The 18,726-nt window shown below is 43.8% G+C and overlaps 1 protein-coding gene and 1 long non-coding RNA gene across 3 annotated transcripts in view; one reads left to right on the forward strand and one right to left on the reverse strand.

The window, feature by feature from the left end:
• The window catches only part of LOC107226661 (low-density lipoprotein receptor class A domain-containing protein 4), a 69,704-nt gene that overhangs the window by 41,957 nt on the left and 9,021 nt on the right, over positions 1-18,726 (reverse strand). For both annotated transcript variants that reach the window (XM_046738540.1, XM_046738539.1), the window contains exon 4: positions 2,913-3,097. In XM_046738540.1, coding sequence (XP_046594496.1) covers positions 2,913-3,097 — 185 coding nt within the window. The remainder of the gene's footprint in view (positions 1-2,912; positions 3,098-18,726) is intronic.
• On the forward strand, positions 17,384-18,699 carry LOC124294184. Its single transcript, XR_006904106.1, has 2 exons — positions 17,384-18,103; positions 18,191-18,699. It is a non-coding gene; the product is annotated as an uncharacterized LOC124294184 (long non-coding RNA).

Raw genomic sequence — 18,726 nt, forward strand, 5'->3', positions numbered from 1 at the left:
ATAATTGAATTATGCATAAATAAAAAAATAAATGCGATATACGTATATAAATATTCTGGAAATATTACAATGTAACGATAATAATATATATATATTAATGTTTCAAGAGACTGGAAAACTAATGAAATTATTTTATTTATTTTTTTTAAATAACAGGATCCAGGGGATGAAGTTTAAATTCAAAACCTGTGCGAAATTTCTGTACGTACAACGAGGTAGCGTGTTTACGCGTGTGTGCGTATACCCCGTAGATGTATAGATATAGGTCTTCGTGTAGTAACGAGAAGGTCGTCGTCGCACGTGCTCGAGCGGATTCTACGTCGGTGTTGTCGCGGTCCGTCTGGGACCGTCCTCTTTAAAGGCGACCCAGACAGCGACGCCCGAAAATGGAAAGAAAAAAAAGCTGTTCGCAAACTCCCCCCCAACCCGTCATCCCCATCGCCCAACCTGGCAGCCAACCTCTAGCGTTTCGACTCGTGCAAGAATGGTGACGCGGGGACGTAAGGGCGGCGGGGGGGGGGGGGGGGGGAGTGTATAAATTTATACAACACGTGGGGATCCGAACCCCTCGCGGGGGTGTGATTTTTATCAAAATCGCGTCTGCCGAGTCGGAAAGGATTACACACATCCATCCATCCTATCCTCCGTGTTACACGCGGCCGAGACACAACGATTACGTGATCACGGTTGTCGGATGTATTCCATATTTTTCATCCTGTGTGTCTTGCGCCTGGTGCAACCATCGATATGGAATTTTGATCATTATATACTCCAAGTATTGCGAGATGGAAAAATGATTATTACATACTATGTAACACGTAATGAATTTCTCCTGCACTTTGCGGGACGATTGCAAAGGTTGAATGACTTTCGAGTAGCTTAAGGGTTGACAAGATTGCAAAAACAAAAGAAAAGCGCTTTTTTGACAATTTTTATTTGGATGTAAGAATAGGTAATAAGATAATAACATTTAAGTTAACAGGCATATATCGAAGTATAATACGAAAAATTATTATCAACGAATATTAAAAAATGGTGACACTGGAGCCATTCTCGCGAGTCATGTTGAATTCTGCGGCACGCAGTGCAACTGGTGATAATTTGAATCTGAAAATTTTATTTTTGTCTCAATCACTTAATCTACGTATTTTTAAAATATTGATGTTTGTGTAATTGGCAAGTATTTGAACGAAAGTGTTCAATTTTCTACGAGAAAAGGGCACTTATTTCTTGACATGTAATGTTTAAATTAACTTGTCGAAAATCCCCTACGCATTTCTGTAGCTATTAATACGTAGATTAAGTGATTTTTGTTTTTTGGGTATACTGCGTGCCCCATATCTCGCGAGAATGGCTCCAGCGTCTCCGTTTTTGAATATTTGTTGACAGTAATTTTTTGTATTATAATTAAATACATACTTGATAACTTTCTTGAATATCATTATCTTCATACCTTTTCTTGCATCCAAAAAAAGAAAACTGTGCTTTCTGTTTAAGTTTTTACAGTGGTGTTACATGATTACAAAGATTCAACAGATTTCTGGAATTTCAAAAAGATTTCAGATGATTACAAAAAAAATTTCAAGAGATTTCACAAGATTTGCGGAAAAGTGTACACCAGATTTCACGAGTGATTATTACCTCGGTTACCCCTCAAGCGTTGTACATTTGTAACGTTTGTGAAAATTGACAAATATCTAAATTTAGTTGGAACGATTTTACAAAATATGATCCACATCCCGCATCTAAGCAACTGAAAGGATTCCTTGGCTCCCAGACTGGCCGACAGAGGAAGTGAGTACGTACAAGCAAGCAGCCAAGGAAGTACACGTAAGCAAGAGACAGGCGGAAGGAAGTAAAGAAAAGGGAGTCAGGTTGACGGAGAGCTTAGCCCACGTTAGCCGGTCTCGGACCTTCGGGCCGACCTTCCCGGTCCAAAATGGCGGAGGGCGCGTGGGCGAAGGCAACTCTAACTCCTCTTTCTCTCTTTCTCTCGCTCCACCGAGAAGTAAATATTATGTCTGGTTTGGGTGGCGGGGGAGGAGGATCCGAAGCTGAAGAGTAAAGCGAGCGGAGCTTGCGACGATGCATGCGGACCGGTGACAGTCTAATCGGCACAACACCGGTACGGTCGTCATTCGTTTCATTGCTTATTGTGTATGCACGCATCTTGTGTTTTGCCTGCACGTATAAGTAAAAGCACGCGTGCGCAATGTAACATAAATACGTGTGACAAGTCGCAACCAAGTGAGTAAATAAGCAGTAGACACCGCAACGCGTTGGTTCGTTAGTCGAGTCAGTTGCATTGTTTACGCCTCTATCTACCCAGCGCATAACGAAGATTATTTTCGTTCTACCCGCGGCCTTAGTATAATATTATTCTCCTTACACCCGTCACTTATCCAACTCCGAGTCTTTCACCCGAGACGTATATATTCCTACATATAATATGTTTCTTTCACTACACATTGCAATTGTGTACATTGTATCGTTTATTCGTTCTTTATTTTATTTTTTTTTGGTTTTTTTTTTTTTTATTTTTTCTTATTTTTCATCGCACACCTAGTCGATTTTCGCAAGATTATACATGCATTGCGCAGCGTCGCGGGTCGGTGCAATGACCGTATGCGTACGATAATTATACCTCGTACGTCACGCACCGATACGATGATGCATATGGTACACAAATTGCGAACAAGCAGCTCGCTCGTTTACACCGGTGCAGTCAGTACCTGCACCAATCACACGTGGCAGGCAGTCGTTCAGACTAAAGTGCGCGCAGCCGTTGTTCAACGATAGCGAAATGTAACGTTATGCAACAGATAAATTTCTATCAACTGCGGAGACTTGGTATAATTATCGCCTAGTTGATCTACGACGCAGGGGTAGGGAAAAGTTGTTCGAACACTCACCGGCGTGGCGGAATGGCGAAGTTGTCGATCGTCGGTCGTCGAGAGTGCGTCGGAAGCCCCGGGGGCCTCGGGAAGGCGACGTTGATGCCGACGATGGAAGTGGTGAGACACGGTGGCCAGTACTCCAACTATGCCCCCCACCGCCAGGACGAGTACGACGGAAAGAATGTACCCGCTACGGCTCACTGCGAACACACGTGTAACACCCCTCTTGTCATTGTCCTCATATTCTTGTGGTATTTCCTTATGCATAGATTTTTTTTTTTTTTGAGCACATACATCGAGTCGGTGTAGGTACAGGTACTCGAGACCGTCATCGAAAGAAGGTGGGTACGGTATAACGAGTCTGCGAAAAGAATGATTATTATACACGTTTGAACCGAGGAAGCAGAAAACACGCAGTGAATCAATGTGCGCCTGGATACATGGTAACGCATCATTTTGGCGATGTTTTATTACAGAGAAGTGGGTCAGCACTCACTCCTACACTCGCTCGTCGAATCAACAGACTGACTGCCGTGCATGGGTGCAATTAGGCTGTGTGTGCTCAACGATGAGGATGTGACGCGGGTTCTACGTAAGTACGTCGCGTTGTACCCCGGCTGCCTATAATTTACGTACGTTACAACGTTCACGTTGTTATTACTCGTGATATCCACGACTAGTGCGGAGGCGGCGGAGGAGGATCGAAAAACACGAGCAATAACAAACGCGGCAGTCGGTGATGTAAAGAGTTACAAGACGACGACGACGACGGTCGCAATCTGGGTGCGTGCAAAATAAGTAAGACTACTGCTTGTCCTACTCCAGGAAACTCGGTCACTGCAGAATCGGTGGAAAGCTGGTACAATGGTGAGGTAGGTGGTTGCCCATGTCGCATACCAATGACGCACGCACGCTAATACGGATCGCAGCCGCACACCAGGTACTCAAATACGATTACAGCGAGGATAGAAGGCATGCAAATGATAATGAGACGGAGGCAGGCTTGGGGGGCACGTGGTCAAGTTGAGAGACACAAAAGCAGAGGCTGCTGTTAACCATGCCTGTTTGCGCACGCCAGCAGGATACTTGATCACCCTTCTTCTTGCGAAAATTACGTTATATAATCCCGAATTGGGACTGACGTGTGCCTGCAGAGTGTAAAAAAGTTGTAAAAAGGTTGTTAGATGTCCTTCGGCAGGTTTGGTTATCACATCCGTGCGGTGTTACGCATCGTTCTCTTCGCGGTGCACGATGATTGATTTTTAATATGGGTTATCGAGGAGACGGTCGTTATACCCTTGTGACGTGGTTACGATACCGAAGCTGAGCGGCTTGGAGAAGGGAAACAACAAAACAAGAGTATAAGGAAAAGCCTGCGCAGCTGAGCCACGACTCACTCTCCCGACGAGTCACGGTCTAGGAATTTTGTTTTCTTTTAGACGTGTTCGTCAACGTGTGTGCGTATTTACACGTGCACACATGCGAATCATCCGCGTACCGTTCGTCGATGATCGTTGAGTGAAACGCTCTTTCAGAGTTACGATTTCGTCCAAACGTTGTACGAGTAGTATTCCAATCTAGTCGTTGTACTCTAGAAACTTAAAAATACCACGATGTAAAAACATTCGATCCAAACGACTAGTTCAATTCGACACGTGTTTACATAGATCCTTAGGTATTTCAACGAAAGCCATTTTTTTTATGTTTTTTACTTTTTACCTCAACAATATTTTCCCAAAGATTCAAGTCAATTGGAGTAAACGTTCATTTCTCAAAAATATATTATTGAAGTCGGTGGACACGATTCCTCGGCAACTAATGCACCGATCTTATCGAAATTCTGCACTCTTCTTTTAGACAGGATTAACTAGTACTTGGATGAAGTTGTTTTTTCTTCTTAGATCACAATTTATTTTACAAGGCAATATATGGTACGCATTTTATCGAAAATTATACTTATTTGCATACGACTATGCTAAAAATTGAAATTTCAATATTTTTTTGAATCCTTCGTCCAAGTACAATCTATACTCACCTACCAACAGAAAATATTGGCTTTTTTGATTTCAGATAAAGCTGGCATGAGTTATCGTGTCCGCCGCAAAAATACTGGGCCTTTGAAACCCAGTTCTGAACGGCAGAATTATCGAAATTTTTGGACAAAAATTTTATGAAATATTGTTCAAAAAGTGTTTTTTGATACGACTTGAGCTTGGATCAAACAATTGTCTCGTTGTATTGAAAAAAAAATAGAGAACATGTGCTTTTTTTAACCTTCGAACCCCATGCAACACCTTAACTCTACTCGTAAGCCAAGGCATCGGTGAGATCGAAACCAGGTCAATAACCCGACCGGTACAAGGTACACGGCAAAGCGGAGAGTGAAAACAAGAGGAGACAGCTACTGCAGTGTTATTTTTTCTCCATTCCATACGCATATGCAAGCGAACAAAGCAATTGAATACCAACAAAGCGTTTAAATTTGAGTCATTCTCTTTGTCGTATTTCTATTTTTAAATTTGGCGAATTAGCTCCGCTGCAGTCTGTCATCAAGACCAGGACGAACCCACCGTACAAAATTTCCTCCATACCAAAGTGAGGAAGGGTTTGAGGTGGTTATAGCTGCAGGACCGGCACGGCAGCAGCAGCAGCAGCAGGTATGACGTGCACACGTGTCAGCGTTATCCTGTTGCAGGAGGAGGAGAAGGAGAAGGAGAGACACCTGCAGTCTGTTACAGGTAAGGAGGTAGGTTGGTAAGTACACGCGTCTTTATAGGGGCGGACGATGATGCGGGGAACGGACGAACGCGTCGCACACGGACAAAAGCACGGCGGCGGCGACTTTCGAATGAAAATAAAATTAAGCAGAATAAAGAGCGCCTTGCAGCCGTGCTGCTGTTGCGGCGGCACAGTGTCCAGTGCACGGACTGTACATACAGGGTATTATACCTATATGTCGTGCGCACGTAGCGACGAAGAGAAACGTGCCGCAAGAACGATCAAAGATCACCTTACGTTTATCCGCCGTATGGTAATATCCGTGCAGAAGTTGTTAGCCAGTGCAGGTGTGTGTTCGGGATATCGTCGCAGGCTTAAAGCACGACCATATAGGTATACGGCTCTGTGATTTCTCTACTTTCTATAAGCACTGCTGCAGAGACTGTTCGTCCAAATGAACTTTGCGACTTGTTCGGGGCGGAGGTCCGGGTCGATTCTGGAATTCTTTTCGACCGTACAGGATGCGAGTATTTCAGTTACGAGAGCAGGAAACGGAACGTATAATTTGCCCCAACTGTCTTCCGTGCCCGTTACCCTCGCGAGTGCAGCGTGTTTCTCCGATCGCGAGTAACGATCGGATACTCCTTTCGATTTTAACGTTTTCGACTTACGCAAGTCGACGTTTGGACAATCATTTCATTTTATGCTGAATTCGACGACGAACAGTGGCGTTCGACTTCCACCGACGCACGTTCTGACGCGTACCGCGTGACATCGCGTCAATGCGGTGATTCGATTTGCATACTTCGGACAGCAACAGGAATAGCAACAGCAACGACAGAAACGACCGTTTCCGTATATCGACGCTGCGATGTAAGGGGTCTTCATCGTCGCCTGACTCGCGGCATCGCATCGTCGACGGCGCACGCGGGTACACCAGACAAAAAACGATGAGCATCAGCGGGGCCCAGACGGGGGACAAAAACACGCTACGGGCCCCTCGTCGTCGTCGTCGTCGTCGTCGTCGGTGGAGGAGGAGGAGAAAAAGGCGAAGAGGAAGGAGGGTGAGCGGGACTTGAGGCCGTAGCCGCCTGCCGCACCGAGTTTGCCTTGTTTCTCTGTTGATCCTCCACGAAAGTTCTCCTCCTCTGTTCTTCTTCTTCCTCTTCTTCCTCTTCTTCCTCTTCAGCCATATCACGGACTGCGAGTGACCGCTCGCTGCCTTGTTGTTTTTATCTTCTTCTTCCCTGCATCCTCGGATCGGTGAGACGCCGCGTCTGATTTTGCGTCACCGTGGTTACATGTGCAGGTATATGTATACCGCGAAGGTGAGGAGAGAAAAAGCAGAGAGAGGAGAGGAAGAAAAAGAGAATAAATTACAGCACCCAGGTTCCGTTTTTCCGACAGGAGGCCGCGCGCGGGCTTATAAACACCGCTGCACAGCCCTAGGAATGGAAATTACCTTGTTTAACTACAAGGGCGAGGGAGGGAGCAACTGGCGCGTGCCTTCCTTCTTTCTTTCGACGAAACCCGCGTCAGGTTACGACGGAACCGATCAATAACTTCGTGAGGTAAACAACTTCGATTAAAAAATCATCTCGAGAAATCATTCGAAACACTTGTTTCATCGTCAGAAACGTTGTTCGCACGTATAGGAAGAATCTGTTCAAAACGCGCACTGAAATCGTCTTGCGTACAAAGTAGAATTGGTGAGAATAATTAATAAATCAGATGCAAAACTAGCGAATTCGTAATTCGAAGCGCCTCGAGATTTTACGCAATGGTTAAAAATAAATGTCTACGTAGGTACAAGAGCTGATCGACGAGAGAATGTTATCCCAGTAGGTGTCAATTAGTGAGAGATCGAGAGAAAGACAAAACAACTTGGTCGTGTTTTTAACGAAAACTGGCTGGCTCGTCTTTCACAGCGACCGAGTCGCCTGGTTAATTAGCGGTATTCGACGAATGGGAAAAAAGTTTCCCAGCCTAACTAACGCTGAATTGTGAAAACATGGGTAATTCGGCCTTTTGACCTACACAGTGACCTACAGAGGAAATCGAAGGAGAGTCCATCGGCGGGGGGGAGGAGAGACCAGACCCGGAGACCTCCGGGGTATAGGAGGCCCACGCGTAGTAGTCTAGCCGAGCCAAGCCGACGATACGAGAGAGAGAGAGAGAGAGAGAGAGAGAGAGAGAGAGAGAGAGAGAGAGAGAGAAAGAGGGAGAGAGAGACAACCTGAAAGCATTGTCGATGAAAACAAAAGGCTGGGAATTCTCCACGGTCCTCTCGTAATCCCCGTCATCCTTTCCGTTCGTTGGTCGCTTTGAAGAACCCGGTCCGACCGAAGACCCAAGATGCGACGGTCGGTCGTTCTTGGTGGGTCACGCCACGTCGTGCCACGCGACGCGGGTCAAACACGTGTCCGAAATGTCGAGGCCGGTCGGCCGGTATTGTAGGCATTGTAGGCAAGGCTGATTGTGAGGGGCGTATTTTCCATGGCCTGGTGTGCGTGTCGGGTTGTGATGAATTGGCGTGAGGACACGGAGCGGTGGACAAAGTCGAGGATGAGGGACCGCCGAAAGTGGTTACCGGTTACAGCGGGAAACTCGCGAGTCCGTAAACTTCTCGTCGCCTGCATCTTCGTCCCGAGTGCTGCCGACGTTTGGCGATGCAGCTGCGCCGCTTAACGTACCTTATACCTGCGATGATTCCGCGTCAACGCGGCTGGCCAACGCCACGCGACGCGACGCATTCGGTGATTATCAGAGACCCGAGTATTATTATTACGTACGAGCAGTGGCAGCGGTGCCGCTGTAGACAGTCCGCGAGTTGCGTAACACCAACCACACTCGAGACTCCCATTCGTCACGTAGTGTATCCCACACTCGAGTAATGTGCAATCCACCACCGTCCGGACGGCGGCACGTGTCGACGAATAGAGCTTGGGGCTATACGTTACGTACTTCTTAATGATAATCAAGGACAGCTAGTGCTCGACTCTAGGATCGGATGACTCCGATGGCTGGGAACCGTTCTCATTCTTCTCGTGCGGTAGACATGCTCGCTCTACGCGAAACGAGAGGACGTAAAATCCGGATTGGAAATTTCCCCGTTTCGAGGAACAGCCGCGGATTCAACAACGTTGCGGGGTGCGGAGGGGTGCGGAGGAGGCACGAGATATGCCGAATACGCGACCCCGAGAGACAAGAAACCTCCCTGGTTAAAACAGACCCGAGCAATGACGTCACGTCGGTTGCTACGGCGACAGCTTAAGCTGCGGTTCAAGTGGGTAACGCTGGAAACCTGTTCGCCGATGACGATCCTCTTGCAATTTGGCTCGCAGGCCAGTCCTCTTTTCGCCTAAATTATCACCCCGGAGAATAGGAATAAAAGTTTGTCTCTCCCACTCTCCGTCACTCTGTCTACGTACAACCCACATAACATGAAATCTTTCTAAGAAACTTTGAATAAAATATTTTATACAAAGATTATGAGAATCTTTTTAAGAACAACAACAATCAAGAAATCTTTTTCAAGTTTCTGGGGCGAACATTTTCAACTTGCAGCAACCTTCTTCTGAAATGTTTTTGAAATGTTTCTTCCCGTTTGTGAAAGATTTCAAAAAGTTTTCTGAAATATTCACTGTTACGCGGGACGGTATAACGGATTCGAGTTATTTTGTACCGACGACAGACGAAGTTACTGCCCGGTCCTTAAATCGGATCGTACTCGTTGCAAAAACGCATAATGGGAAGAGCAGTCGTCGCGATGGTTCCGAATAAAGAGCCGACGACATGAGTTGGCGAAAATTCGCTTCTTGCTTGTCCGACTCAAGCGAATGAGTAACATCCAGAACAAACGTGTGATCTCGTATGATAAATAAATCCCCCATAAATCCCAGAGGGATTAGTGAATCATGGTCAAACTGCCGCAGACAAATGTGCGCTGGGAGCTATTATTCTTCAATTTAGATAACGTTCGGTCGTGACGGTGTGGAGGATGGACTGGGTGGCCTGTGTGTTTCGAAGTGGCACTGCGCGCGGTGCAAATCCGCGGAATAATACTAAATTGAGATAAAGTAGCGTTACAGTCGCTGCTGCCGCTGCGGCTCGCTGGTTACGACGACAAGGCGATGATCACGCACGCGAGAAGAGAGCGTCCTTGGTCAACGTGCGGGAGACGCCATCGTCGTTCGGGGCCATATGGCATCGGTCTAAGCGCATCGCGACGAATTGTAACGACGAATGATAACGAGGTTGGAGTTGGTAACGTTGTCTTGGCGAAACATTGAGGAAAAAATGATCGTTCGTCTATTCTTACGACGACTGAACAAAAGAAACTGATGTTTGAAAATATATGTAGGTATGTTGTGTTTTATTACCGTGCACCGAATTTCAGACGCTTCCAAAATCGCGGTATGACGGTTTTTTCCGCAGCGTGAAGCGTTGCGGTAACGTTACTAACTTCGACAAGATGAATGATGATTGTCTCCGGCGAGCCAACAAAACGATGACGATTACGATGATGTTGATAAAAATATCCGAACACGCCTCTGACCTTCGATCGAACCTGCAGCATGACGATGACGTCTTTTTTATGTTTAGGAAACTTTCGCCAAACTTCGACGATCATCCTCCTCAGCAAAACAAGTACGGTAGAGAACCTCGGTTATCCGAACTAATTGGGACCGAGCCCAGTTCGTATGACCGAAATGCAATTTTGATCTCAAGGTATAAGAATATGTCACAATACAAATTTAAATCGATAAAACAGTCCGTATCAAACATCCAAATGCATATTGAACCTCTTTCGAACACCGAACGATTATTTTGCTACTTTGGTTTTGCATAGTCGTCCATTGTCAATTGACGAATGGTTCCTCCACACTTTTCAGCGTGCAACAACGTATATTTTTCACGAAAAATGTATTTCTCGAGCCGGCGTTCGGATAATTGAGGTTACGGGTAAATAATTAATCGAGGTTCTACTGTATTCAGGATTCGTACGCTTTTTGGAACCCGGAATTCCCAGACATTTCCAGGTATTCCAGCCTGAAAATAGGATTTTTTTCAGTAACCTTCCAAGAAATATGCCGCTGATTATTTACAATTTTTTTGCATATTAATACCAATACCTTCAATATTACCTACTAATTAATTTACTGTCCGACTACTAATTTACAAACAACAGCCAGCGATTTTCAGTAAGAAAAAAACGAAAGGAGGTTCGATATCAAGTAATGTACGTATAAGAACGAGTTTATTTCTTCAAGAAACTTAAGATTCCCGTCTTATTTTCGAAATTCCCTGACTGTTCCCTGCTGTAAGAAACTCCCTGAGTTTTCCCGGTTCTCCAGGTTTTCCCTGTGCGTACAAATTCTGGTATTGTATTATATCATATTTCGAGACTACTGCACTTGGCGTATAAATCTCCCCGGCGATGACGAGCCGGCCGTTCTGTTTGAAGCCGCGTAGCGTCGTTGCTGAAACGTAGAGGTATTACAACAGCGTTTGTAATACACGAAACTCATGCTTGCAAAGACATTGCATAGCTCCGGCAGATTGCAAACGTGTAAATTAACGCAGAGTAACATTGTAGCGGCGGTTGTTTCCAGCGAAATTTTTTCGCCCGTGGTTACCAGTAAGGGAAGAAAGAGGGGGAGGAACCGAGCGGGCAAAAGAATTTATAAGTTACGGATGAGTGGGCAAAACTGCGGCACCGCATCATCGCCGCGACGAGGAGGAGGCGGCGGGGGTGGAGAAGGAGGACCTAGACAGTTGACAGACTCTCGCAACTTTGCACAATAGTAGGAAGCGCTAAAAATAGGCGCGCTCCGACTCTCGCGTCTGCATCATGTCGGCCTTGAGCCTCCCACCGAAACCGGCCCTCTCCTCTCCTGGACGACTCTGCTTTCTCCCCCCTCCGCGCGAACCCGAGCAACTTTTTCCGCGTCGCCGTCTTTACCGAGCACTGTATAAAACGGGCGAGCGAGCGAGATCCTGTATACGTGCAGGATCGCCTCCTGTGCCTCTTCCCTTTCGCCCCACCTGACACCCTTTCTATCACCTCTCCATCCGAATTCGGGCGACGCGATTTTTCCTTCCTCCTTTTCACGTTTCTCGGTCCCTTTCTTTATACCTCTTTTTACTTTCATTCCGACCGTTCTTATTCCGCGCCTGCGTTGATTACATTCAAGCAAAAACCACACCGAAATTATACAGATAACCGATTATGAGTGCCGTGTTGTTTTTTAGTTGTTTCAATTTATTTTTTATTTTTTTCGTTCTCTTTCCACCCTCAGATATTTTATATGTAACGCTACTGCTACGATAGATATAACTGGTCGACTTACTCGTTACAAGACAACACCTTTTCTCCGTATAATCGTTAATTATTAAACAGTACATACATACATAAGTGTTGTTGATAAGTGTCGGGGAATTGAAACGTCCGACTTTTATTACGAAAGAATGTTTCTTTTTTTTTACTTTTTTTTTTATTTACCAAGTTTTCCAGCCACACGGCCAACGAGGGTAGATAAGATAACAAGTTTTTTTCGAATTTATTAATATCACACTCCTCTTGTTCTTTACACTTTGATATAATTATAAAGTACGTTTTCACTATTATTATTGTTTTTGATTTTTCCTGGATTACTTTACCTTTTTGCGGTACAAAAAAATCATTCGAACATCGAACATCGGGAATACACTGTGAAAACTCCGTCGGGAAAAAAGGGGGAGAAGCGAGCCAATCGAGTAGACAAAACAACACAGCGGCTTATTGTTAGCGACAAACAGTGCGGCAAGCTGTTATACGAAGAAACTGTACATACAATACATAATATACGTGCCTTGCGTCACGATATCAGCGAGGAAAACGTGCCGCATGCTCGCAGCATGCCGAAGTACGCGCGTGTATGTCCTACATATTCACGTATACAGTACACACGTATAAAATATACATGTAACACAATGATTGTACAGTGGCAATCTTGCATCATAAAATCGGCAGTATACCGTGTAGAAAATGAGGCAGAAATTCGTTACGGGGTGAAGGAGAAAAAAAATTAATCAAAAATAACCTCGAAATTGCAAGGTCACTTACATGCATACGAAGTAGAATTGTAGACATAACTTGATTCCGTGTAACCTGAGAGATTGATGCGTGTATACGTATAATATAATTATTACTGCATGCAACACACATGTATGCGTGTAACATTTCAATAACTGATTGTACACGTGCGAAAATACGCGGTGTGAGGAGAATAGGAGGGAGGGGATGGATGGATTGATATCGACAAGAAGATGAGAGGAGAGGAGCGACGTCGAACGACCCTGTTCGCCGGTTTTACACGCCTGCGTGTGTGTGCACGTATGTATATTGTATATATCATCGTACGGGACGGATGGCACGCTGTATGTGCGTTAAAAGTTGAACGTACCTAGAGTATGTAACGTATAACGTATAATGTGTAAATCGTATGTATATATACGACTTCAGGCGAACTATTCAGTATATCGGGAGGTCGAGCTTGTACAGAATTCTTACGAAAACTATCACGTTGCGATTAGCGATGAAAGTCAATTTGCGGACCCAGAAGTAACTTTTTTCGCGTCAAAATAAACTTATAAGTATTCTCGAAATTGTCTTGTTCACGCAGATCTGACTGAAAGTAATGCTTTTTTTTATAGGTTCTTGACAGCTACGTTGAATTTCTTCCAGATTTTTCATCAATATAAATGTCAATCGGTTTTATTATATTCGTATCAAGTAGTCCTTACCCGAACTATGCGTAATCTTTCTACAAAAGTGTATAAACAACTGTTGTATCTTACCGGAGATGACTAAATCAATCTTTTTGGATTTTTATACCCAGCAATACCGCACTCTTACTAATCTGCATCAAATCTTGCTATTTTTCGGGGTGAATGTCGAAACATGTTAGTTTTCGCGGTGAAAATTGAAACGTGCCAGTGTTTGCGGTGAAAACCACAACGTGTTAGTTTTCGTAAGAAATCTGAAACGTGCTACTTTTCGTAACAGGCGTGTCGATGTGATACACGCTTTAGTATAGACGCGTCATATTATACATCATATTATAAGCATCGATTGACGACACGTGCCAGTTGTCTGCCTCTCCTTGTTTGCTTGCCGATTACATGTATACCAGATATGCCGCGTGTTTAGCGATTGTAGGGTAGGTATACGTTATAGAATTCGAGATTACGTGAAAGGACGAGGTTGAAGTTGGTAACGTTATCGTAAAAAACATTTGAAATATATTCACTATTTTGCAAAACATTCAATTCCGTTGAAGAAACTTAGATTTCAAAATATCACGTATATCTTGTTTTAATACTATTCGCTGGATTTTGAACAATTCCAAGGTCGCGAAATGTAACGGTTCTTCTTCACGACGAATCGTTACAGTAACGTTACTGACTTCGACGTTTTGTGAAACGTTTTATACCTGCAGACGCAGGAGTATAATAAAGAACAATGTACGAAATATCCGATTCCCAAGTTTAAAAAAATATTCCATTTCCTTCGCGTACGCGAAATATCAAGGAATTCTGATTGAAAATAGAATTTAAAGTCTGCAAAACTTCCCGGCGGCCGTGTTTACCGTTGGTTATTCCAAGATGCAACGGAACCGAGGAATACCGTCGAATCGGAAATATACCTTGGACCGAAACACTCGGGCGAATAAAGGCACAGGAGCGCAAAAGGAAGAAGGATATCCGCGCGTGCCTTTCTGTCCTCTATCCACGTGTCGCGGCGAGTGTGTGCAGCGTGCGTGTGCCGTGTTTGCGACCATCCGAAGCGCAGTCACTGTACGAATCCGGTCCAAGCCATGTTTTGCAACAATGTGTGCCCGGCTCGCCTGGTACGCGGGCACAAGGCAGGCGACTGATCGTCAGGGCGGGCTATAAATATCCTCGATCAGGCAAAAGAGAGACGCGATGTGGTGCCGAGTGCTGAGGTCATGTTCTAACCAGAAGCAAATCACCGAGCCCACAATTTCTCTTACCGATTATCAAACTTTACGACGAGCCGTTTTGTTTTTCTTCTTTTCCGACCCAGTGTGCACAGAGAAGAAGGAAATCGCCTGAAAAGATCGAACGTCACGTTGTATGGGTACGCAGAAAAAAAGAAATGAGCCGGGAAAACAGTTTTTTCGCGATACTTTTCACCAACTTGACAAGGGAAGAGTCCGTCGGTCTGTCGGATAAACGGCCGTGTGATGATCTCCTAAACGGCCGCGTGAAAAATATGAAACTGACAAGACTTGGCAGCCAAATGAAAAAGTTTGAAAGAGAAATTAGAGAAAATAAAGTTGAGAAGAACGAAAAATTTATACATTTTTAAAAAACATATGTGTTTAAGTTGGGGAGAAACATAATTATTTATTTATAAAAAGTAATACAGAAGAAAAGGTATAGGTGTGTCGGTCAATCATTGAGAATCGATTCAGTCCTGGTAGAACCGGAAGTTTAACTCGAACGGGATGTAGCAATTTTTCACGCCCATCATTTGATTCTAAAATCCTGTAATTTTCAAATTTTTTCATCGAGCCGTATCCGAGATCATCGCAAGAGTTTGTCGGCAGATCCGACAGACCGACAATTTTCGAAAAACCTCTTTTTGCGAGTTCTAGAGATTCGAAAACGTAAAGTGTCGTTGAAATTAGAAAAATTAGCAACAATTTCACAGTTCGTTTTGGTTTGATTTTTTTCCATTTTCCAGTCAAAAGATCACCTATTTAACCCTTTCAGTCTCGCAATTTAGTTTTCTTTTGACACGGAAGTGCAATTATACGTTTCCTATGTATTTATCGACGCTGAATGCGAATCTGATGTCTAAAATTTAATAAAACTACATACAACCCCTAACATGGGGTGAAAACGGGTTGAATTATCAACATTGTTTTAGACAGTGTTTTGAATGAGATTTGTATGAATATTTATTTTGATACAGTACGATTTTAGACCGAAAATAGGTGCAACCCCAAAACAATCTATATCAACTCGTAGGGAGAGTGAAAACTATCTCTATGCATTGAATTTCGTGAATCTAACGGGCATTCTGAGATGTCTGTTTGTCAACCAATGAATTCCACGCGTTGCCAGCATACGCTTGTCATCAAATTTCTGCGCCAACAAATTGCATATATTTATAATACTTACAACAATTACAAACAATTATGAATTCTCAAATAATCGTAATCATTTCGAAGTTTAAGTATTTTTTCACCCGAAAACGCAAAAAGTTCGAAATTTTGCATGAAACATAAAAAAATGAGAAAAAATGAAAAAGAAAGAGTGCCACTATAGTGGCTTCTGTGACCGTAAGGGTTAATGCAGGCATGCATGCTTACGCCAAAAAGCACCTGTGCTTGTTTTTGCATCTTGAAGACAATTGTCAGAACTAACGATATTTTCTACTATATTGTACGAGTAGAAGCGATCCTGCGAGGATTCATCCTCGAATCCACGTGACTTGCTGGTACATACCCGACTCACGCGCCAGCCGCACACGAAGCACCGTCAAAAGCAGCAGAAATGTACGTCACGCAGCCCAGACCTGACAAGGTGGTGATAATTCGATTGTTCGATTCGATATCTCCGATCCTGATAACTTTCTGTATCCAAACCTTTTTCATATCTGCGGATATAATAACGATTCTGTTTCTTGGAAATTGAATGAATAATTAACGTGTCTTCACTTCGTGAAAAATCGTCTTTTCCAGGTCACCGAAATACTCGAAGTGAAGACACGTGAATTATTTATTCAATTTCCAAGAAACAGAATCGTTATTATATCCAGATATGAAAAAGGTTTGGATACATAAAGTTATCAGGATAGGAGATATCGAATCGAACAATCGAATTATCACCACCTTGTCAGGTCAAACTTATTCTCGCGAATAATCGATACATCGTATAATTTATACATCATTTATTTTTTGCAAGTTTCAGGTGTCAATACTATATTTTCTGGTAATCGCAGCGCAAAGTCAGTTTGTTTCGTTCACTGTATTGTTCCAGTTAAACCTAATTTGTCACATTCGGTAGAATCGCTTAACGTTCATACAGAGTGAAATTCACCCCAGGTCGAAAAAAGTGATATCCTACTTCAACAAAAAATGTCTGGGTATTGTTTAAGGATTGCAGAAAAAGCTCTTTCACTTTCCGGACCAAAATTGATTGTTCAAATATTGCAAAACATCGGCAAAGTTAATGTACTAAGGAACTATACGAGGAGTTTGAAAAGTTTATGGGGTGATATTCGCCCAAAGTGACCAATAGGGTTGAATAACGCCGTAACGTCATTTTATTCTCGCATGATCATCAAATTTTCGCAAAGCTTACGAGAAAACATGGTAACTACATGAAAATAGTTGAGGACTGCGTGTACTTCGTGTAGTAGTCGCAACTGCAAGATTCTCTCGGTTTAGGAATGTGAATTCTGGACTTGGTACCAGGATTCTCTTCAACGAAGATGGGCAAGGCTGAAGTGGATTGGGTTGGGTTGAGTTGTGGGTATCGAACAGCGTAACTCATGCCATGTAACATGGCAGCGACTCGATATAAACATACGCGATGTTCGCGAATATCGCGGCCGTTGTTGGTGCCTAATAGCCGTGACTAGTTCCAGGCTCCCCTCTCTGTTACGTATGTACATTAGCTATGGATGCGTCACGTCCTGCACTGCACTACGTGTGATGGTTTTGTTACATAAAATTGATGATAGCCCCGGTATCAGCCACTGCTAATCGTAAGTATTCGGCTTGACGTCGATCGTGCGAAATTCGTCGGCGTCGCTGAAGCACGAAAGCAATTCGATTTTTCCGTCAATTTTATTCTCCAAAGATGAATGGGAAGACGTGAAAAATGTTGGAAAAGCGTAAGAGAATGGCGGAAACATTACGAAGATTGAGAGAATAAAATAATCGGCTATTTAACAGCGTGGAATCGTGTCGAAACCAACCGACCGCAGGATTCGAGGTTTAGTATCGTGCAATAATAGTGATTTATGAAACGACGCGCTGACCGAATCTGGGTACTGAGGACGAGGACGAGGACCAGGACGAGAACGAGGACGAGGACGAAACGCGGAGAAGTGAACTTACATGCGACGAATGAAAACGCGTCGTGGTGCATGGTATGACAATTATACAGAGGCTAATGTAAGTACCTTTCACACTACTACTACATACTACATACTACTACATACTATTACTAGCGAAGATGAGAAAAATACGAAATACGGGAAAGACTAGTTTCACAGACTCGCCTGGCGGAGGTCTCAGACCCCGCGGACGGTGTGCAGAGACGAAAGGAAATTTTACGGCGACGTCCGCATCGTCATTTTAAGTGCGTGCACAATAACGCGAGCCAGTCCGATTGTAAGGTGGACAGAAATGACAAGTTACACGTTGATTGAAATCATAATTATGCACACCGGATTAGCGTCATCGGTAAGTTCGCGATCATCTCGATTGGGTGAGTAACACCGTTTGATTAAACGGAATTTTCTGTTGTTTTTATGAAGACAATTATTATAGGTACGATACGTGAACCGATTTCATTGACCGCATCGAGCGTTGTCTGAACCGATAACTCTTCGACGTCGAACTATATTTAGAAATACAGCGTCGTCTTCGTTGTAAACGCAGAGATAAATGCTGCTGCACCAGTTCAACATTCTTACCCCTTATCTTTGTCGTCGTGCCGTTGTTACCGAGTCGCCTAGCGATTGCTAACTGCAGCTAATTGGCATGGCAGATATTATGCATATGTATGGGCAACGTCGTCGTGCAACCAATGACTGTAATTTGTGCTCACAATATAGCTAGCCGTGATGAAATTGGGTATGGAAGTCGTGATTTCTAAACTAAACGGATCGTTAGTCGAAAGAGAAACTTTTTAACGAGTGTAAAATAATCACTGGTCTGCAAAAGAATGAACTTTTTTCTGTCTCCTTCTTATCATCATGTGCAATAATAATAGATCTCATGCTTTTGAATCAAAACATGGTAATAAAAAATACGTGACACGTAAACTTTTTATGCAATGTGTGTGTATGTGTGTGTGTGTTTTT

Source organism: Neodiprion lecontei, chromosome 4 (assembly GCF_021901455.1).
Source record: "Neodiprion lecontei isolate iyNeoLeco1 chromosome 4, iyNeoLeco1.1, whole genome shotgun sequence".
Lineage (NCBI taxonomy): Eukaryota > Metazoa > Arthropoda > Insecta > Hymenoptera > Diprionidae > Neodiprion > Neodiprion lecontei.